This window comes from Rattus rattus, chromosome 1, assembly GCF_011064425.1.
Source record: "Rattus rattus isolate New Zealand chromosome 1, Rrattus_CSIRO_v1, whole genome shotgun sequence".
NCBI classification, from domain to species: Eukaryota; Metazoa; Chordata; class Mammalia; order Rodentia; family Muridae; genus Rattus; species Rattus rattus.
In genome coordinates, this window is record NC_046154.1 from 188,000,970 (window position 1) to 188,024,579 (window position 23,610).

At 39.4% G+C, this 23,610-nt stretch overlaps 1 protein-coding gene across 1 annotated transcript in view; it reads right to left on the reverse strand.

Moving 5' to 3' along the window:
- The window catches only part of Nav3 (neuron navigator 3), a 528,911-nt gene that overhangs the window by 129,528 nt on the left and 375,773 nt on the right, over positions 1 to 23,610 (reverse strand). Inside the window, exons 10-12 of the mRNA XM_032912252.1 lie at positions 12,294 to 12,402; positions 11,284 to 11,667; positions 4,689 to 4,808 (exon numbers count right to left, since the gene is read on the reverse strand). Coding sequence (XP_032768143.1) covers positions 4,689 to 4,808; positions 11,284 to 11,667; positions 12,294 to 12,402 — 613 coding nt within the window. The remainder of the gene's footprint in view (positions 1 to 4,688; positions 4,809 to 11,283; positions 11,668 to 12,293; positions 12,403 to 23,610) is intronic.

Here is a 23,610-nt window from a genome sequence, read left to right on the forward strand (position 1 = left end):
CAGTTTCCCCTTGCTCTACTTCTCTCCCTCTCCTCTCGATCTACATCCTCTCTCTCACTAGAAAATAACAGGCTTCTAAGAGATAACAACAACCCAACATGACAAAACAAAATACAATAAGAGGAAGCAAAAACTAACATATCGAGGCTGGACAATGCAACCCAGCAGACAGAAAAGAGCCCAAGAGCAGGCATAAGAATTAGAGACCTACTTGTTCACACACTGAAGAGTCCCATAAAAATACAAGGCTGAAAGCTATAATACAGAGGTTTTTAACCTTCCTATTCCTGTGGTGACTCTTTAATATGGTTTCTCATGCAGTGAGGACCCACAATCATAAAATTATTTTCATTGCTAACTTCAGCACTGTTGCGATTTGTAATGTAAAGATCTGTGTTTTCTCATGATCTTAGGAAATCTCTTGAAAGTGTCACTTGACTTCCAAAGGGGTCAAAATCAATAGGTTGAGGGCCACTGCTACAATATGTATGTAGAGGAACTGGTGTAGATCCATGCTTCAGTCTCTGTGAGCTCATGTACACCTTGTTCAACTGACTCAGAGGGCAATGCTTTCCTGGGGTCTTCCATCCTCTCATACAACAGACTTTTCTATGCTTCTTTGGTCTTCTCCAAAATCCTTTTCATCTCTCCTAGAATATGTGTCAGAATATCTCAAGCCTTTTTAAAGTACCTGCTTAATATATACTGTTCTTTGTAAGTCTTTCTATATTACTATTAGCAGAGTTCTTGAAATTCTTGACCTCTCTTCATTTACTATTCACGTTCTTTAATTCTGGTGACAGAGGATACAGAGCTAGGATGGGTTTACACAGAGGAACCATCATGGCTTGAACATACCCTTGCCAGTTGCTGGAACCCTGTTTTTTGAGAGGGGCATTCATTTTTAATTTAGTGGCAAGAGGTATGTAGCTGATCTTTACTGCCTACTCATATTTTAACCATAAGTTATTCAAAAGGGAACCTATAGGATTTACTATAAATGATTGGGGGCTGGAACGATGGCATAATGATTAAGAGCCCTGTTTTTAACTCCAGAGAACCTGAATTCAAGTCCCAGCTGCCATAAAGGGCTCACAGTCATCTGTAATTCCAGTTGAAAGGGATCTGGTGCTCCTTTCTGGTACAGAGACATGCATGCAGACAAAATACCCGTACACGTGAGGGAAATAAGTAAGTAAATAAATAAAAAAATAAAAATTCATCACAATATTTTCCTAATTCCAGCAAGATGGGCCTGCTGTTATTTTAGTAAACTTGTATAGAACTTTTTATAAAACCTAAGAAATAAAAGTAACAATGAGATGAAAATAAACAGTGTAACTTAGAAGGATTTTTAGTGTTTCTCTCATTCTCTATAGTATGTGAAAACTCTTTATATAGTGTGATGGTTTATATATGCTTAGCTCAGGGAGTGGCACTACTAGAAGGGGTAACCCTGTTGGATTAGGTGTAGCCTTGTTGGAGTAGGTGTATCACTGTGGGCGTAGGTTTTAAGAATTTCATCCTAGCTGCCTGGAAGCCTGTATTCTGCTAGTGGCCTCCAGATGAAGATGTAGACCATGCCTTCCTGGATGCTATGCTCCCATCCTGATGATACTGGACTGAACCTCTGGATCTGTAAGACAGCCCCTGTTAAATATTGACTTTAAAGAGTTGCCTTGGTCATGGTATCTGTTCACAGTAAAAGTCTAACTAAGACAAATAGCATGACAATATTTCCAATATTTTCCTTTTGAAACCACTTTTCTCTGTCTTCTAAGCTGATATGATCATTTGTTCTAGGAAATACTTATTGAATTCCCTCAGTGTGGCAGGTATTGGGATACAAAACCAGAGGTCAGCCTACATTCCATAATCTTACATTCTATGAGCATAACATGTAAAACATAACTGCAGATATGACTGCACATAGAAAGATGACAGCTTCTTTCAGTGAGGTGTAATTTGAAAGTGAGCAGAAGAGGATGATGACAAGATGCAATTCAGTGGCTTCATAAATAAATGCTATGTGATTTTGTGTGTGTGTGTGTGTGTGTGTGTGTGTGCGTGTGAGGGAGAGGGAGAAAGAGAGAGAGAGAGAGAGAGAGAGAGAGAGAGAGAGAGAGAGAGAGATGAATAACTTCTCTCTATTTTTCTTCTCAGGTCTCTTACTATGTCAGATATAAGGTGATTTGATGAATGAAGTTAAGACAAATCAGAAAAGAATGACATTTAATGTGATCCCAACTACAGAAATTTCCTCTTGATTGGTAACAAATAAAAAGAAATAGTATCTTCTATCTGTACTTCTTATAATTTTAGCAGGAAGCACAACTAGGAAAAGTTTCTAAAACAACAGAAAATTTAACAGAATGCTAAACTCGAATGTACTATTTTGGAACATTCATTTTAAGTGATATCCATTGTAATTCATTTCCCTGACACAGAGTATTAAAACAGCATCATAATTGTCTATAATAAAATGGGACCTCCATCTCTTCCAGAAGAAACAAATGACATGGTGACTATGTAACTTACACCGGTGAATAATTTATTTTTCTCTAACTACATACATATCTTTTAAATTATCTGTCATCTAATCACCAAAAGTTGAGTTTCACATAGAATTTCTTTCAGATCTGACAAGTCATTATTTGTTCTAACTTAAAGATGTCATTGATCCGTATTAACATTTGATATTCTCTTTGCCTTGAAACCTATTTGTATATTTAAATGCTCATGTTACAGTAGGCACAGCATCCACTGGTCATTTTCAGACAATGGTTTTGGTGTCCTGCACAGTAGAGTATCTGGAGAGTTAGCTAAACCTCCGGATTCAGTGTCTCTCATTCTATGGGTCTTGAGTGGTTCTAGAAATTTGCATATTTGTTCTCCAGTGGTACTCTGGTCTAGGTTCTACACCATTATAGGGACACTCGATGTTTGGTAGGACCAAATTATTAGATATTTGTTTGGATCTCTCTGTTGGTCTGAAATTCATCAGCTAGAACGCAGCATGAGCCTTAAAAGTAAAGTGTTGCTTTCTTTTATAATCTTTCCAACCCAATGACACTATTGTGTTGATTCCTGGGTTACTCCAGCACAGTGTTAATACCATTAGCAATTTCCACTGCCAAGTAACAATAACATAGGGAATTATATCTAACATGCAACCCATACTTTGAATGTCTTCCCCTTAATCTCTGTCTCCTCTCCCATAATCCATTCCCCTTCCCTAGTATGAAGTGCCTCATCTCATTTGCTTACCATACAAAGCGCACCCATCTTCTAGCCTAATAGATTACACACACTCAATGAATAGATTACCTATGTTCATTCACCAAAACAGATTTTGTTAAAGCCTCAACACATGGTGATTGTGACATTGTCTGCATTGATTGTTACCTATTGTAAAAAAGATAGAAATTGTTCAGGAAGAAGTATACCTTGATTTACTGGGATGATACTTCTCCAAGAACAGGACCTTGGACAGAGACTGCAGGTAAAAAAGGCAAATGGTGCAGCAAAGAGCATGCAAGACACAAAAGCAGCAAATGTCAGGGTTAGAAATTAGTTACAATTGCTCAAGGGATGAGAAAAGAGCCCAGGGCTAGGGAATGAAGCTAGGACAAAAGTCAGCGAGCAAATACATTTTAAAAGAAATTCAGACTGGAGGCAGGGAGAAAAAATTTCCCACATAGCTACATAATTCACATGCACACACAAGCACATGCAGACACATCTGCACACAGAGAGACTCTACGGACTGGGCGAATGGGTATTACAGATGAAAGAGGTTGGATGGCCCAACTGTTTAACATGATTTAAGGTATTGATGGAGGGTGAATCAGAAATGATACTGAAAACTAGAATCAGAATTCACTAGCTACTCTTTGGGTATGGCTGCAAAAAAATAGACTAAATTGTGCACACATTTATTTCAGAATGTGGATATATTAATTTTAATGTATTTGTCATAAATACTCAATTGAAGAATCATTCTATGTACCAATACTTAGTCATAGAAATAAGCAATGTCTTCTTGTTCAGTGAAATAAAAATTTGGCGTGAAAGGCTAAATAAATCAGGATCAGAAATATATTTTATATTAGTTGACTTAGATACCGATCTCATTATTTATGATGATTCGAATAAAAGTCAAACAGAACAGTTCCAGTAAAAAATGGCTATGCCTGATATGTACATGCATGCATGTGCACACACACACACACACACACACACACACACACACACACACACACTCCCTTGAAGAGCTGGAGATAATGGAGAACAAGATGTTAGCCTAAAGCAAGAGCTGCATGTTTTCAAAGTACTCTCACGAGAAACATCAATCTTATTGTACTTATTGTAATTGATGGTTTGAAATACATTTTTATAGTTGCCTCCAGTTAAATCCAAATGCATCTAAATTGACAGAAAAAAAACATTAACTATGTTTGTTTCTTTTAAATTAGAAAAATGAGTGTATGCTTTTACAGTTTGTCTTATAGATCATGATTTTTTTATTTTTTCAGTACTACATAGCTAATGTGGTCTAGCAAGTGAAAGTGCCCCCCTTTTAAAAAATATTGCAAAACAGAAGTTGCAGTAGACATTGCAGATCTGTGGTGACCTTACTTATGAAACAGCTTTGTGCACATCAGCATCCTCTGTGCCAATGGGATTACCTGTCCGCGTCCACTGTCACATCGTGAACTCCTCTCTGGATGACATCCCTGGAAGTTGCTGTGTCTGGCACTCGGTTAAGACTTCTAGTGTATAGGTTGAGCCCACCATCTGTCATGTACCTGAAAAGAATTACCAATACAACATCAATCAGCAGAAAGTTAGCGACCTTATCCACATGACTTAAGAAAACTACTGAATTGGGAACTTTCAATAACTACTCAAAAACCAACCCAATAAAATCATTATATGCATATACAATATATACTATGTAAATAAACTTTATTTTATTTTCAATTTTATTAAAATGTCAATATTCTTTACTCTAATAGGTCAGTAGCTTTTTATAAAAGTTGTTAGACATGCATCCCCACACACAAACACACACACAAACATACAGACACCACAGACACACACGTGCCTACCGTGGTAGTCATGCACCCCTGCACATACCTGCTTGCACGCACAATCACCACAAATAACACACACTATATACACACACCAAATACATAATTGTAGAGCCGTAAATGTTGAAACTGCTAGAGTAAAAAGTTGAGAAAGTGTTCAAATTGCAGGAATAGGTAAGACCTTCCTTAATACAATTCTAGCATCACAGGAAATAACCATTAGAAGTAACCAAGGAAATGGTGTGGAGAGAATCACGGAATTCATGAGACACGAAAGTGGAACATAATAATTACAGCTGCAATGGCCTAGGCAGTGTCAGAGAAGAGGTACAGGAGGCAGTGGAAGGGAATCAGTGACAACTATATATGCACAGAAGTGTCATAAGAAAATTAGGTGCTTTGTACACTAATTAAAATAATAAATTTTCAAAAAGATACTGTTTGGCATTATTGTATAGGTTAAATACGCATAGTTTGCTTGTTTGTCTATTTGATGATTGATCGATTGATCAATCGATCGATTGATTGATTGATTGACAGGGTCTCATTCTGCATCTCCTCCTGAACTAGAACTCATAATGTAATCCAGTGTAATCTCTATCTCACAGCAATACTCCTGCCTCAGGTACCTGAGTGCCAGATTACAGGTATGATCCACTATCTCTAGCTTTTAGTTGCTTTAAAAATCTTGGAGTTGGTTTCTAAGATTTTCTCCTTTTCTTTCTACACTGTTAAACTCAGTTCTCTATCCATAGTGCTGCTATGGACTAGTTGCGTTGGCTCTGAAAGCATTTCAATTATCTATGATCGAGCTGTGTCAGCTGCAAACTAAAATGACAGCAATGGTAAGCCTACCTCTGGTTATGTTGAGATAGCAATGGTAATAATAACACACACACAAATATGTCTATGATGTATGTGCCTATGTATGTGTTTACTTATATGTGTATGTATATATGTATATGATATCTATGTATATGTTTATATATGCATATGGTGTATATGATATGTATGAGATATGTGATATAGATGATGTATATGATGTATATGAGGTATGTGATATATATGATACATATGATGTGTATAATGTACATGATGATATGATGTATATGGTATGTATGAGGTACGTGATGTCTATGATGTATGTGAGGTATCTGATATGTATAATGTACATGACATGTATAATGTATATGATATGTGTATGATGTGTTATAAGGTATGTGATATATATGATGTATATGATGTATATAATGTATATGATATGTGTGTAAGATGTGTATATGAAATGATGTATATGATGTGTATAATGTATATGATATGATGTGTATGATGTGCTATGAGGTATGTGATATATATGATGTATATGATGTATATAATGTACATGATATGATTATATGATGTGTATATGATATTATATATATGGTGTATATAATATACATGATATGATGTGTATGATACATTATGAGATATGTGATGTAGACTATGTTTATGATGTAGACGATGTGGATATAGATATACAAGTGTATTCACATTTGTATGTGGGGTGTGTGTGTGTGTGTGTGTGTGTGTGTGTGTGCGCGTGTGTGTGTGTGAAGATCACTGCCTGTCATGGAATAGCATTGTGTGACTGAAGCCTACTTCATAGCTATTTGTTTTATGAATGTTTCTATAGTGACACAAAATGGCTAGTATTTTAGAGATGAAACTGGTGAGTCAATGTTGGGGACATGTGTGTTCACAAGAATGACACACTCAGGTTCTAGTGCCTTTCAGTGGCTGTATCCATGTCAATCACCCTAAGTTTTTAGGAGATTTGAAGGAGAAATGTAGCAAGACTAAAGTTTATTTCATTTCATATTTTCAATTTTTGTCCCTCAGAATTCATAATTTTTTTTCATTTTGGGTCAAATGACTCAATTACAATTTTAACTTTCAGTCACACGCATATAACTATTTATGACTATGCATCCAAAGATAACTTTCCACTCAGCTGAAATATGTAACTTTTTTCTCAATTTCTCCTTTTTGGCTTCATAGATGTACCCTTTCAACTCATTATGAGCAAGAGTCCCTTCCTCTGACTAATTCCTAATTACTGACGGCTTCAGAGTCTCAAGGGTGTGAAGTAATTTCAAAAGGAGAAGTCTGAGATAAGCCTCTGCATGCTTCAAGAAAATCTGAGTTCTGAGAATGCCAACTAAGTAAGTTTATCATTTCTATCCAGAGTACACAAGAAAACGCAATGTCATTCTCATTTGCCTGACCTCATGACATTCCTTGTGGTGTTACAAAAAAAAGCTAAATTAAACATTTTCTTTTCATTGTGCCTGTTAAGCTTTTGTTCCATTAATCAGCAAAACATCCTTGAAAATTTGTGAAGAACAAGGGGATTTGTGATTCCTTTTGGACAAAATGTAGCAATAGTTTTCATACCATTTAAAGTAAGTAATATCAAGTTAAAACGTTCTTGGGATATCTCTGACCTTCTCTTCTGTCCACATTTCAATTCTACATTGAGATATTAAGAGTGGCATACTACATACTGTGGTAAGTGGTCCTCCACACAATGCCCTCCAATCCAACTCTAGTTAGGACCGACCGCATCTCACATAAGGGCCGAGAGAACAACACTGCAAGGCTTTAAAGTCAGTCTCCTCTAACCCACTGTGGGAAAGGGGTTTTGAGCTCTTCTCAGCTATTAGAGGAAAGAGCAAAATACTCACTATCTCCCAGTGAATTTTTGGTACAAATCTTAAACATGAAACATGTAGATCGCAGATCCACATATAATAGACTTCCTAAGAAAGACTGGCAGAGATGAAACGAGAGAGACCAGAAGTCTGAATCCGGCTCTGAATGAAAAATGAAACAAGTCAAGTAGGACACAGGATCTAAAAACATTGCTTTTCCCTGGGTAGACAGCGCAGTAGAGGGGCAGCCAGCTCTCATCGAATTAGTTTCCTTTTCCTCCAAAGGCACACAGCTGAGCCAGGCTTTCTTGCCTCTTTCAGGGAGCTGTGGCCATGAGTGTAAGCAGAAGTCAATTGCAAACCTTTCAGGCCTGGCTAAATATTCTCCCATTGTATTTTTTCCCATATGCTTTGCTAGTTGCCTGATGAATGATAATGGTTAGCGTCATGCTGGAAACCTGATTAGGGAAGAGCAGAATTATCAAACTTCTAATTCTCTAAATGACTATGGTTTACATTCCCCATGTGAAGAGTGAAGCCATGAGGGAAAGAGCCAGCAAGAGGAAATGGTGGATAAACGCGTCTGCAGCTAAGCCTGGGAACAAGTCTGAGCTGGATTCCCAGGACTCACTTTGGTGGTAGGACAGACGCTTACTCCTCTAAGTTGTCCTCCTACCTCTACATGTGCAACCAGGGCATGTGTTTACCTGCAGACGTGCCCATATGCTCACACATAAAATAAATAGGTAAAGGGAATGAAAACATTAGGACAGCTTTTCATGAAAGTTTTAGATTTCTCTGAGCATAAGTAAGTGTTAATTAATATAATAAGAAGTCTGGCCCTGTGGGATGGGTGCTTATAATATCCATCATATGCAGAAATGTGTGTGTGTGTGTGTGTGTATGTATATATATACTATAAATTCATTGAAAAAATGAATACTTATGTAAATGCAAAAAAATACTAGCATGTGAGTTCCATGTGGTCAGGCATTGTGTCTCTGTTGTTCATGACTGTGCATTTCCAGTGCCCAGAATGCTCTTCATCACATATGACAAACTCAGCAGGAACTTTGTAATAGACACACGCACATGTACATTCCTATGCATCCATATCAATATAGATATGTATAAACACCCAGTCACAATATAACTAACTACATTTCTTCCCTCTGAATTCTTTTCCATCTAGGGTTCAAGCCCACAACTTCTAGTATTCTCCATTGAGATGGGATACCTGCATGCTACTTTTACCCCAAGACCATTTTCCATTCTCTAGAAACGTTGTATTCTCATGCATATCTAACCCGTGTTTCAAACTCTACACTCCGCTCTCTCCACTCAATTTTCTCTAATGGTATACCCCTCTGTTTCCTGTGTGTATAGCATAGGCAAGTAGGGTTCCTTTGGTTCTTCACCTTTCATGTTCCCCTAGGAATAGTTCATCAGAGTCTTCTATTTTCATCAGTGCCTTCCAACACTTTCTAGTCCTTATCACTACCGATGACACCGCCATACTTCACATGACTGTGAGCCTGAGCCCTTACAATAGTTTCAGAAATCTAACTCCGGGGTTCTCACTTCACTCACCTGATTTCCCTAAAGTAGTCTCTGCACGATAATCAACACTTCCACATCTTATTTATATTCATAGCCTCTGCGCAGTGGTTTCTCCTGAACATAGTATACAGCTCAACTTCTTTGCATCGTGACCTTAAGACAGGCCACAATAGCTCTATTTCTTACTTCTCACATTTAAATGTTCTCCTTCTCTGCTTATCAGTCAAGGGAAATGCTATCAAATGCCACACAATCCAATGTCCCTCTGGTTATGAAAATAATCTGTTGGCAATCTCTTTTATTCAGCCTTCTCAGTATCATATCTGGGTTTAACACTTCCTCTTTACTCTGATCTCTGGGCTATGTAGAGCATGTGAAGTTACCTATGCATTGTACTGTGTAGGTCCTTTGGTTTTTGGATGTAAACTGCTCTTCAATTATTCTGCCAATACCAGAATAAGCATTTTACACTAATGTTGTATGCTTAGACTCTAGGCTGTATCCCAAGGTTCGTGCTTGGTTCCAAATGCTTCTTCTCTGTGCTTGGTGCTATTTTGGGAGACTGTACAACCAGGTGAGGACCAACTCATAGAAGTGAGTTGAGAGAGGCAAGCTTTTGAGACTTAGAATCTGGGCTTGGGGTTAGGAAACTCTTTGCTTCCTCTTCAAAAGGGATGTGAGGGGGATCCTAAGTTTGGTCTTTGGTGCATACCTTCAATCCTAGAGCTCAGGAAGCAAAGGGAGAGACATTGTCATGAGGTCAAGGCCAGTGCTGGGTAATCTGGGGCTAGATAAAAAAACTAACTAAAAAAGGGGATAGAGGCAAAAAGAAATATGGAAGCAAGAAAGGGATCACTTTGATGGAAGGTTAGTAGATAATAGGAAGAGGTGAAAATAGCATGCGATTACAACAGTGATTACAAGAGTCATGTTTCTTTTATTATATTTATTCATTCTCTCTGTTGCTGTGCATGTATGTGTGTGCACATTTCATAGCATATGTGTGGTGATCACAGGTTAACTTACAGGAGTCTATTCTGTCCTCTACCTAGACATCAGGCATTGAACTCAGATCATCAAAGCATGGCAGAAAGTGATTTTTGCCTGCTGAGGCATCTTGCCAACCCAGGATTAATTGTAAACACCATATGAAAATATTCATATATATATATGCATATATACATGGAATTTAATAACAAAAAGAAAAAAGACTATAATATTCTAAAGTCTGAAACCACCAACAGATAATCAATCAATCAATCTAAACTTTCAACTCTGGGGCTGAAGAGATGATTTGGAGATAATTAAATCCATTGCCAAAGCTGAAGATCTGAGTTATAGCCCTAGTACCCCATGGTGGAAGGACATATATGATGACTGCCCCATGGTGGAAGGACATATATGATGGCTGCTAAGTTGTCTTCTCAACTCCACATATTCACCATTGTATACACACACACACACACACACACACACACACACAAAACATAAATGAATAAAGTGTATTAAAAACTTTAAAAAAATCCTTCAACTCTGATTTTCTCTGCAATTTAAATTATATGTTCCTGATTAAACCATGTCACCAATTAAGCTGTTAGAGACAGCCAGACCAGAAACAGAAACTCAGAAAATCTCCTCCTGTCTTCTTCCCACACTCTTAGTAATTATAAAATCTGTTACTTAGGAACATAGAAGACTACCATGAAAAATACAGGCCACATGTATTTCTTTAGACCAATGATTTTCAACCTTCCTAATGCTGTAATCCCCCAACCATAAAATTATTTTCATTGCTTCTTCATAACTGCAATTTTGCTACTGTTAAATCGTGAATACTTGTGTTTTACGATGGTCTTAAGTGACCCTGGAATACCTTGGAACGTACAACAGACTCACATGTCCCTCCTACCCCAACAATGCAGCTCTGCTCAGGGGCTTACCCACTGTTGATATCATCTGCCCTCAGACTCTTCCCGAGGATATCACCATCACTCATGTATCCTCCAACATCTACTTCAGAAGACACATCCAGGTCACTGCTTGCTTTCTCGCTCATGTCTATTTGTGACATGTTTCCCAGACGGGAGACTGCAGCTCTGCGGAGAGGTGTTGTATACATAAACCTGGAGGGGTCCGTGTGGATGAACCGGCTGGTGCCACTTCGAGAATATCCAGCGCCCATGGAGGGGGCATCTCCAGCCTGTAGACGAGGACACGCCTGACCCAGTCTCCAGGTCATTGGGGTAGGTCGGCTTGTCAGGTTGGGGATGGCCCTTCCATTCACTTCAGTTGTCACAGTCGTATCAAAGGTTGTCTCCAGGGTGCTGTCAAAAAAAAAATGGAGACATAAATATACTCTGGTTCCCCAAGAACAGACCAAGATGTGATACCACAGGAAAGACTAGGGTTGCATGCTGATGGCTAGAAGCTCATCAGTTTCATGAATGTGAACAGCACACAAATTAATTTTATGCTCTCAAGCAACTCTGCAGCTATCCAAATGTGGGAAGTCACAGTTTCTGGAAGTGGTTGCTTTCAAAGGAAAGGCCACCAATGTAATAAATTACCTGAGTAATGTTTGACTCTAAAGAAAGCAAAACACTGAATTCCACCCATATTCAGTTCCTCAGACCAAGGCAGCCAGTTAGCAGTGGATATGCTTGCATGGATCCCTGCCAGCTCCTTCCATGGTGTGGAAGACATAGAACTATTTCACTAGAAAAGGTCATAGTTAACCAGTTAACTCAGCATAACAAGAAAGTTCTATAGAAGACAAGATGGAAAGAAAAACAAAATACCAGACAGCCCTCAGCTTAAGGAGTATTGATAACGATTGTCATGTAGAAATAGAAGACAATAGGAAACAGTATTAAGTTTCTTCTCAATCATTGTAAGAGGATTAGATGTCAGTTTTCTTTATCCCTCCAATGATGGGCAGAACCGTGAGTACCTGTGACTTATCTGGGTCCCTCGAAGACTGGACATCGTCTCTTCCAAGTTCTGCCTCAGATCTGCTATGTTCTTGACTGTGCGCATTCTCCGGGCTTCAGGGTCTTCACCTGGAAGTGAGATATGAAACTATTCACTGCATGGTCTCTGTGCAAAGACAATTGTTTACACAGATGAACAGTATAAACCCCCTGTATGTCAAAGCAAAAAGAGCAGAAGGGAATTGCAGGTGACTCCTGTCATCTGAAAGTTGTTCTTTTTACAATAGCAACACATTTAATATCACAAATAAAAATTCGGAATCAGTACACACACAATAATACTCATGAGTCTATTTATCACCACAGTCATTATAATATTTGAGACATTTAGAAATAGAGTGTACAGTACTTGTTGCCACTGGACCGGCTTGATTTTAAAATTTGAAATAGCTTGGATCTGCTTACCTCAACAATTATCCTTTTCCAAGCACATTCAAAGTAGCTGAGATGACCTTCCTTATTTAGCGATAAACGTTCGACAGTAAAAAGTGCTGAGAGGGCTTTTCTCATAAATTCTTTCCTGAATTTCTTTAGACTCAGGGAATGAGAGTCTCAAAAACTGGATAGCTTTATTTTTAATTACCTCCATATTTTGCACAGGAAATGTAAACATCCACACAGTGAGATCACAGTTTAACCAGAGATATAAATACCTAAACCCAAGCACACCTTGCTAATAGCCATGAAACAGGTAGTTCTGAGAGTGTGATAATGGGATAATGGCAGGCATTGCACATGAACACCCATCTTTTGTGTGCAAACTTTCATTAAACAATGTCTATAGCTGTGTTATACTTCCCAACCCATCCCATTTGAAGCTGGTGAGTCCTGACAGAGGAATAACATAGGGTTGGCAGAGGAAGGAGAGTAGGTTAAGGGGAATAGGGACTTAAGAAAAATATAAAAAGGGAGCACACAAAAAAGGTGAAGTGAAGAAGAGAGATAGAAAGAAAGGAGGTAGACTCCTTTGGATAGATGTCCAAGAGTGGTAGAGTTGGATGTTGACGATCTATTTCCAGCTTCCCAAGGAAGTATCGTAAGGCTTTCCTTAGTGGCTACACAAGTTTTGTTCTCCCACCAGCAATGGGAGAGTTTCCCCCACATTCTAGTCAGCATGGGTGGTCACTGGTTTTATTGTGGATCTTGACCAGTCTGACTTGGGACAGGATGAAATTTAAAAGTGGGTTTGACTTGAATCTTACTGATGGCTAAAGAATGGAGTTGTATGGGTGGGGAGATTCTAGGATTTTTCTGAGAGGAGGCAGGGGAGTAAGAACCATGATCAGAATATATTGTGTGAGTTTTTAAAGAGGAGAGAAGGAACAGAGAGAGTAAAGAAGGGAAACAGTGGGATAAATGGATTGAGAGGGGCCAACAAAGGAGAGAACAGTGCAGAAGCAAAGGATGGGAGAGTTTGGCAGAAAACTCAAAAGAAAGTGGAAAGAGACAAGAAGCAGGAAGCTTATATCAATGTATTAAATGGCATTATGGAAATCATTACGCAGATAGGCCAAATGCATATACATATACTTCCTTTAACATTCCCTGTGCTAGAATATTTTACTAATATACTTAGTATTCTTCATTAGAATACTTCCTTAGTAATCAGACCAGAATTCAGAAATAAAGTCACATGTCCATTTAGTCTCTGTAAATATAGTTTAGAGTGGTTTGGGCAGAGGTGCATATCGAAAGCCCTATGTGGAACTGAGCTACATCTCACTCTCACAAGGGGCATTCACCCTACCTCACCTCCATCTTCACCCTGGAAACTCCACACCTCTCTTCTACCATCATTTGTGGCAGGACTAATGATGAAAATAGTTTTAGGGAATGAACCACATCTCTTTCTTGTAAGACCCACTCAGTGGATCCAGCAGCTCTGAAAGTAACTGAAGAAAAGTCTTTCACAACACCACTCACAGACCAAGACTGACGGTCCCTCCACCATCTGTCTTAGACAAACATTACTGCTTTGTTCATTACCACTCAGCATGGATGTTGGTCCACACAGCCACTAGTCTAGCCCAGCCCTCAACCTTGTTCCTACTCGTTTATAAATGTTTGTTACATTATTATTTCAGATTGAGGCTGTATTGGATCACTTCATTAAAAGAAACATAGTTGAACAAGTGGAAAAAATATAAGATGGAATGGCAGTCTTGTGGCATAAACTTCTCCACATGAATCCAAACCATGTCATCTCTTATCCCGTAGGTTAACTTCCTCAGAAACTAGGACCATTTCTAAGCTCCAAGGTCCCAACCACATCGTCTCTGCAAACAGCAGGCGTGATTCTCAATAATAGGACACAGTCCATGGGAAACAGCTCCTGAGATGCTCCATTTCAATTTCCAAGTTCTCTGCTACAATGTTGGGGAATAAAAAGAAGGCTTGCGCAGAAAATTTTAAAGAGTGGCAGAAGAATATAGCATTGACCAAATGAAAGGCAGAAACAACAGAATGGTATAAAATGATGAGGACATTTTTTGTTGTGGTGGTTTTATTTATTTATTTTGCTGTTGTTATTTGGGTTTTTTTTTAATGGTTTTTCTTTTTTTGGTTTTTTGTTTATTTTTGAGTTTGGAGAGGTGTTATTATTATTATTATTATTATTATTATTATTATTATTATTACTACTGTTAATTTTTTTAATAGTCCAGCCAGTCATTGCCCTCCTCCAGGTCCCACCTTCCACAGTTACTCATCCCATTCCTCCTCCCCTGTCTCCCTGAGGATGTCCCCTGTCCCTGACCAGGCTTCGCCTCTCCCTGGAGGCCATACCAGGCAGCCTTCTGCTGTATATATGGTGTTGGGGAGGAGGTCTGGACCAGCTAGTGTATGCTGCCTGGTTGTTGGCTCAGTGTCTGAGAGATTTCAGGGGTTCAGGTTAGTTGAGACTGCTGGTCTTCCTATTGGGTGGCCCTTCTCCTCAGCTTCTTCTAGCCTTTCCCTAATTCAACCACAGGGTCCCTGATTTCAGTCCATTGGTTGGGTATAAGTATCTGTGTCTGCTCAGTCAGCTGCTTGTTGGGCCTCTCAGAGGACAGCCATGCTCTGCTCCTGTCTGTAAGCACACTAAAACATCAGTAATAGTGTCAGGCCTTAGAGCGTCGCCTTGAGATGAATCCCAAGTTGGGCCTGACACTGGACCTCCTTTCCCTCAGTTTCTTCTCCATTTTTGTCCCAAAAGTTCTTTTAGGTAGGAACAATTCTGGGTCAGAATTTCTGACTGTGGGATGGCATCCCTATCCCTTGAGGCCCTGTCTTTCTACTGGCTGCAGACTCTCCCCACAGTTGGGCATTTTCCAGGTTTCTGGTACATTCAAGAGGATCCCCCAACACCCCCTCCCAAAGGGTTACATATTTCCATTCACTCTGCTAGCCCCCGGGGCTTCTCTCCTGTCTCAACACAACCCCCCACCATGCCTGATCCTGTTCCCCTTTTCCCCTCCCCCATCCTGTCTCCCACCCAGGACATTCTCTCATGTAAACAATCAATCGCAGGAGGCAGAGGTAGAGAGGGGGGCAGAGGGAGATGGTGAGGAAATTTAAAGATGAAGTTCCACTAGAGACTATAAGAGCCAGGAAGTAGAGACCCTTTCCACAGGGGGACGGGGATGGGGGTGTCGGGTCGGGGGGAAGGGGGCGGGAAATGCGAAGCACTGACCTGGACTATACTCATGGGCTGCATCACTGTATGCTGCCTGTCCCTGGCCCACCTGCAACCAGGCTGTGTCTTAACAATTTTTCATATCACCACATTGGAATTGATATTTGAACTATTCTCCATACATTTTAAATAATACTTTTAAGAACAACAACCATAAACATTTTGCTTCACTGAATTATTTTTTGTATCTATTTCCTTTTGGTAACCTAAGTGGAGTGTTTAATCTATGGACACTTCTATTAAAATCTGGACTTGGCTATGCAGTTTCCCTCAAATGTTAAAGCTATAGAGTCCCTCTTCCTTCTTTCTTTGATTTTTCTCCTAAGGACATTCACACATGACACTATGCCACCCATGGTAATCAAACAGACAGATCTCTGCCCCCAACACTTACAGAGCAAACCATCTTTGCTGCCTTATTCACTCTATGAAGGATAATAACCAGAGCTAAATGTATTTCAGTAAATAATTTCAGTGACCCACAAAAGGCAAGAGAAAAAACTAAGTGCATTTGTAATCCCCTAAGGAATGATCGCAGTCTGGAATGTCTTTCAAAGCAGTGTTCAGATGATGTAGTAAGGCTCTGTGGGGGTTGGGAGGAACCAAATCAAAGAATCTATCTATTTATCTTTCTATCTATTTTTCTATCTATCTATCTATCTATCTATCTATCTATCTATCTATCTATGCTTAGCAAATAAAGAAAAGTTATGGGAATGATGCACACAAGAGATTTACTTAAATAGAAGTATTCCTTTTTTCCCATCTGCATAATCTAAAACTCAACCATTATTCTCAAAAGATGTTTCTTATTTTTGCTAATCCAGTGGTAGAGACTTCAACACCTTTTTTCAAATTGTGTATTCTCTAATCCACTTGAATTTTTAACACTGGTGCAAAGGGTTTTCCAACAGCTTCCAGAATAGTGTCTCTGCTTCACAACTAGTGCATAATAGAGAATTTAATTCAGATGGTCTGCTTTTACTATATATGCTTTAATTATACATATTATAATTAACATTGTCACACTACCATCTTTTAATAGAAATCAAATTATATATGTGTGAAACCTGATTTATTTAACTGGATCCATTACAGAATTCCCTCTGCACACTTTGCCATTGAAAGTTTTTCTCATTTTGAATAGTAACCCTTTTTTGTGGATGTCCCCCATCCATGATTTTCATATAAAAAATTTAAACTCATCCTTATGATCTTGATATGTGATAGGTATAGAAAAAGATGGTCAATGGTAAGATAGCAGCATTGGGACATTGTGGTATAAATATGTGTAGCATAGATCCTAGCCGGTATAATTTATTAGGATACTCAATAGTAAGAATATTGAACTCATAAAACTTTGGCCAAGCTAACCTAGGCCATTTTGAGTCATAAGCAGATCCTAGTCAATAAGACAGTAGAAATTCTACAAAGTTAAAGCATCACAACTTAGGAAATTTCCTTCTCATGCTCGATATGGAGGTATGAACATATGGAAATATATCAGAACTACTTGACAGTGTCCTTCCCCTTACTTCTTACTTGCATTTTTGAATGCTGGCACTGGTGGGTAGAAGGAGAAACCTTTATGGAGAATAGACACGTGGATATGATAAGCAAGATCTCAGTTCAAATACCTGGCAAACACTCTTCTTTTGGGAGGCTATCCTGTTACAGTAATAATCTAGGTTATTTCTGCACAATGGGCGTGGTTTCATCCTTATACCCAACCACATCTTACAGTCATTTAACACAGCAACCTCCAAACCCTGCCTGGGGACCACACTCTGCTCACATGGTTGAAAATGCTAACATGAAAGGTACTTAGAACAAGACAAATGCTGCAATTTTATGAGCCAGGGACGAATACCGTTTGACTCTACAGTTCCAGGGGATCAAAAAGAGATAGGAAAAAATGGGGAAAAGACATATGGATCAAGACTTCCTCTCATCTTCATACCATGCAGAGCTTCCTCTATGAGAAACAGCTCATCACCCAGGTCATAGAATGCTGTGGAACTAAATCTCTGGTGCCTGAGAACCTGCTGGACTCACATTCAGAAATCACTGTTCTCGAAACTGTGTGATCATTACTCTTCCCGAGCCAAACTGACATGCAAAATAGAGCCGTATTTGCCTTGGCTGCCTCTCTAAGCCTTCTCATTCCAAAGCTGTTCCCTGAAACATCCCAGACAACCTCATAAAACACCTTGTCACCGGACGTTCACATAGAGAATGGAAACAAATCCGTACTTAGCTCCATCTGTGTATGGGAAACAAAGGGAACAGTGGACAAGGGGGGCAGTGCTCTTGAACTTACAGAACGCTATACAAAGTCCTTTTGGAAAGCCCACACTGACACGAGATACCATGTGCCCTGTGGCTTAACATTTAGAGATTCCGAGGCAACTATATGAAGCAAAAAAAAATGTGACAGTGGAAAATTGAATGTAGAAAGATTATATGTCCGCACTTCTTCAGGTACATGTGTTAGGGAAGTGGCAGGGTCGACATTTAAAGTTTCACCCACAAAAACCCTTTCCACCCATCTAGTTAAAAATGATGTCACAAGTTACAACAGAATGTTGTCATTTAAAAGATTGTGAAAACGCTTAGCAGCTCTTTCCATAGCTCAGATGTAGCATAACTATGTGTTATAGTTATACATATAGAGGAGCAGCTGTTCCCAGATACAGGAAGGAGGAAAGAAAGGATGGCAGAAGGCAGGAAATCAAGGCTAGGCAAGAGAGCACAGGCCTCTGCCTGCAAGGGGCTTGAAACATCAAAGGGGAGCAGCCATCTATATAGGGAACTCCAAGACAGCAAATGAAACCATACAGAAATTTACCCCGGAGACCATTCCATCTTCATTACACGTGAAGGGTAAGGTCACCTTGAGGGACGTTAACCAAGTGTCCACAAAAGACTAAGTAAAAGCATTCCTCCGTTTAGGATATCCTAGACACCCAGGCCAAGTGATATCCCAAACTGAGGCTACATAGTTTGCCCAGCTAAATTTCAAAACTGGGATTCACAGTTCAGCTTTACAAGGAAAATAATTTCGAGGAAGATGAAATTAGAATTTTATATATATACGTATATATACGTATATATATGTATATATATATATATGTATATATATATAGTTGGAAAATGAAAGGTAAATGACTGCCACGAGTCCTGCCCTTGGCAACCTGGACTCACCTAGTAAGTCACTATAAAGTGCCTGCTCCAGATCGCCCAGCATGGTGAGAATCACGTCCTCATCCAGGTGAGCCGTCCCTTCGCGTAGGCAGCTTTCTCCCTCCTCTTCAGCCCAACTTCGGCTTGTACTGCTTGGCTTGGAGGACCCGTTCTCATCCTCGGACTTGCTGTCTTCATCACTTTCGCCCTCCAAGCCTCTTCTCGCAGGCCAGTCCTCTAGGTCATCAGCACAGGACTGGCTGCCTCCTGCGGGCAGGCTCCAGGATCCCGAGCCGCTGCCGTGATACAGTGACTGCACAGACCTAGACAGAAACCTTGAGAGACACCTTCTTTCTGCATAGTTGGATTCTCTCTGGCTAGCCTTGGCAGCGTTTCCAAACCAGTTGGAGATGCGCACAGTAGGTCTCCTCTCCCCCTCACTGGAGAGGGAAAGGTTGGTCAAAGACTTTTGTTTCTGAAGGCAAGCTCCCTTTTTCTTCACTTCTTTGCCGCAAAACACAGAAAGCCCAGCTGCCTGCTGCATGGTTCTAACGCCTCCTTCTTCTCAGTCGGACTTCATATTGTCTCTTTACACCACAATTGTAACTGTCCCTTTTTGGTTTTAATTAGCACGTGCACTTCAACAAAAGCTCGGGCTCAGACATTCACAGGACATTGTCGAGACAGGGTAGACACAATCACTTTCCCACAATTGAGCTTGCCACATCGTTTCACCGATCCGCAGTACTTACAAAACATTTTGCGTAAATTATGTCTTAAGCCAAAAAAGAGTTCACGAAAGACTCTGCTCCAGCTGAAAAAAAGTCACCCAGGAAGCCAACTATGTTTGCCTGTCTTCATCCAATCGTATGTCTCAGCAGGATGGTGCGTCCGCATTTCCCTCTATTGCTTCTGTGTTCCGAAATGCAAGGTGGAAGCCAAGCAGGGTGTCTCTCGTTCCCGCCCCACAGCCTTGCTTCTCACCAGCCTTTCCGCTGATTGAGCTCTGCGAAACCTTTACTCTAACGAGCTGACACAGTGCGGCTCCTGCAGCAGAGCCCACGGACAGCAAAAAATGAAGCCAGTAAGCCCAGCCCTGACTGAGCCTCTGTCGTCTTTTAGTATTCCACCTGCATCGTCAGATCTCTGGTTCTCCCTTGCTGCTGCAGTGGATGCTGCTAGCTGCCATGGCAGCAAACATCCTGCTAAATTAAAACAGAGGCACGGCAGCAGCTGGCCAACCGAGAATGCCACAGGTTTCAGAGCCAAGCCTGAATGAGATGCTATACGACCGATTCTCTGCACATCTCAATGACTCTCAGCCAACCCAGCCTCCTACACAGGAACACACACGCTCTCACACACACTCTTACACAGCACGCTCTTCCTGAGTCTGAGAATGGCTATAGCTGCAGGCAGCTGAAGCAGGCGGATCTGCCATCCGACTGTGGGCATTCTTGCTGTCAAAGCACAAATCAAATTCAAGAGTGTAAAGGACCCGAAAACTGGAGCCTGACTCCCTCTCCCCTCTGGCAGGTAATGTTTTAAAGGGAAAGACCTCATCCTATCTTCTGAAGAACAAGTTCAAGGTGTTTTACCCCTTTAAATTCTGAAGATAATGAATAAAATCCTACCATGATAATGAAATTAAGATTTCTTCCTTATTTCCTTCAAAAACGTGGAAGAAAAAGGTCTTAACTGAAGTAAGTTACTCAAACTCAAAGTTTATAGTCCCATGCAGAATAAAAAGATATAAAAAAATACACAATGCACATTATTACTTTTGTATACCACCATGTACATTATGATTTTTGAACATTACAATGTACGTTGTGATTTTTTGTATATCGAGCAGTTTCTTAAGTCAACTCACACATAAACTTATCACAGTATAATCAACTCTTAATAGTTCATATTTTGCTAAATATAGGAATCTTAAATGATATTTTTTTATTTTTGTCTCATACTGGGTGTGTTCACCATGCTATTAGGATGAAATCCAGGTTTTAGGCCATTTTGTTTTCACAAAGCAAATATGTGTTATATCAGAAATCACGTACAGCATGGATGATTCAAAAGGCTATTAAAGAAAAATAAAAGAACTTTTGAAGATTTTCTGTTCCCAAATACTATACACTGAAAGGGGGCATGGGAAAATAGTGTATCAAGTATTGTACTATGACAGTGAAGTATATCAGTGAAATTGCATATAGTCTTCATTGTCTTCAGAGAGGATAAATAAAATCGTGATTTCCACTTTCAGTTACAGTTTCCACTCTCAAGTGGGAGAAACGCCCTATCCCTACCTATATAAAATAGCACAATAAAATTCTTATTGCTTTCCACTGATGACAACTTCATTTGAAAAGGGAATGCCATCCCATGGCCCCATTCAGTGCATGCCATACTTAAATCCAGGTTATAAATTGGATGGAAAGAAAGGTTATTAATAAGGTGTCATCAACAAGCCAGTCATTAATTGCGAATGTTGATTACTAATTTCACACTTTAAAAAGTTGTGCTTACATAATATATGTTTAAATTATATATATATATATATATATATCTGAAATTGATCATTATGCTTCAAAATCAATTTTGTTACAAAAAAAATTGTTTCTTCCTTTCAAGTTTATTAAACCTAAGTGTTTTTGGACTATGAGACAATAATGCAGTTCTTAGGGTGGAAGTGTTATATTTCTATGACTCAGGCTGCACATATATTGCTTGACATACGGTAATGTAGCCCAAGGCCTCACTGAAAGGAACCCTAATACTTTATAGGTCAAAGAGCTGAACTTCTGCACGTATACATGAAAGCAATAATTATACCCTCCCCTGTCAAAAGGGTGTTTATGTGCCAATCAGCTTAACCAGTGGTTTTCCAGTTTCTCTAAAGAACCACTAAAAGGACTTATTAAAGCACCACTTTGAGGCACCAGCCCCACAACTCTTCATTTAGTAGGTCTTAGAAGGTCGTGACATTGCTTTTCCAATATGTTCCCAAGCACTGCTGGCTCTGGGACCCCATTTTGAGAGCCACTAGGCTGAGATTAGTGGTTTCTAATTGAGGATGGCTTTTGTTCCCTAGGAGACATTTGTGGGTCCGACGGGAGAGGTTGACATCTACAGAATGGGAGCGATGGTGCTGTTAGACATCGTAGGATGACAGATTCCAAAGCCTGCACAAAGGACCTGTGTACTCTCTAATGTCAGCACCGTCAAGGTTAAGAAACGTTGTTCAGACTGCCTTTCAAAACAAAAGTGCACTTTGATGACATCAGTATCCTTCTTGTCGTGGTTAACAGCTCTTTCTCTGGTATATTTTACTCTGAGACCCATACCAAGACCACAGACTGGGACATATTGATCTTATGACATTGCAGAGATAGGCAATGTACACAACAAATCTCAATGCTTCTGCTCAGGAAGGGCCCATGTCATTGTTTTTCCTACTCTCATTTTATTTATCAAATCAAATGGCCTACGTCATCCTAATTCTCATGGGCCAGAAATACAGAATTCTCTTTATGGAGGAAAGACTGTAAACATGGGCTAAATTCCACGAAACCAAGCAAAGAGGAAACTGTAGAGAAATAGCATACATATTTCAGAAAGATAGCCCAACAAAAGAAATGGCAAACGGGGGTGGTTGTCATTTATTCTCCATATTTAAAGATTTTATAACAAGCATGTAATTACAGTAGTTTTTTGCCCCTGGAAGCACTAGATGTAAATTTGCCCTGACAACTGTAGGGAACCTACTTACATCACTACAGGCATTTGTCCCTGCTTTGTTGCCTGTGCATGGCACAAGGGTATTTTTATTTATTTGGATTCACACAGAGAAACGCATGTTATACAAGGTGGAGGAAAAGCTTCCATGGAGAAAAACGAGAATGACTGCAGAAATGTGACTCATTCTAATTTTGTCGAATATTTATGAAATAAAATATATCCAATATAAGGCCCTGGAAAAGAATGCTCTCAGGTCTTCCGTAAACATTGCTATCATATTTTGCTATTTGAGTAGAATATCTAAGCTAATTTGAATCACAAGAGCTAAATCTCCTTAGACTCTATAAACATTCAGGAAATGGAAATTCTAGTGATCATTTGCAAGGCTCTTAAATGCCAGATATCACTTATATTTTTTAATGTAAAAATGCAAGTAACCACTACCTTATCCTTTGGCTAAACCTATACATTTGGTTCTACAGTAATTCCATGAAATCATCTACTTATTTCAATATTATTTCTTAGAAAGCAAGGTTCCAGGTACTCAATGTATTCCAATTAAAGGTTAAAAACTGCATGGCACAAATGTTGCACATAGAGAATGTTATGCAAAAGGAAGAGAAAAAGGCAAGTGTGAACTTAAGTGGAAAGCAAAATCTAAAGCCATTCTACAATGTGACGAA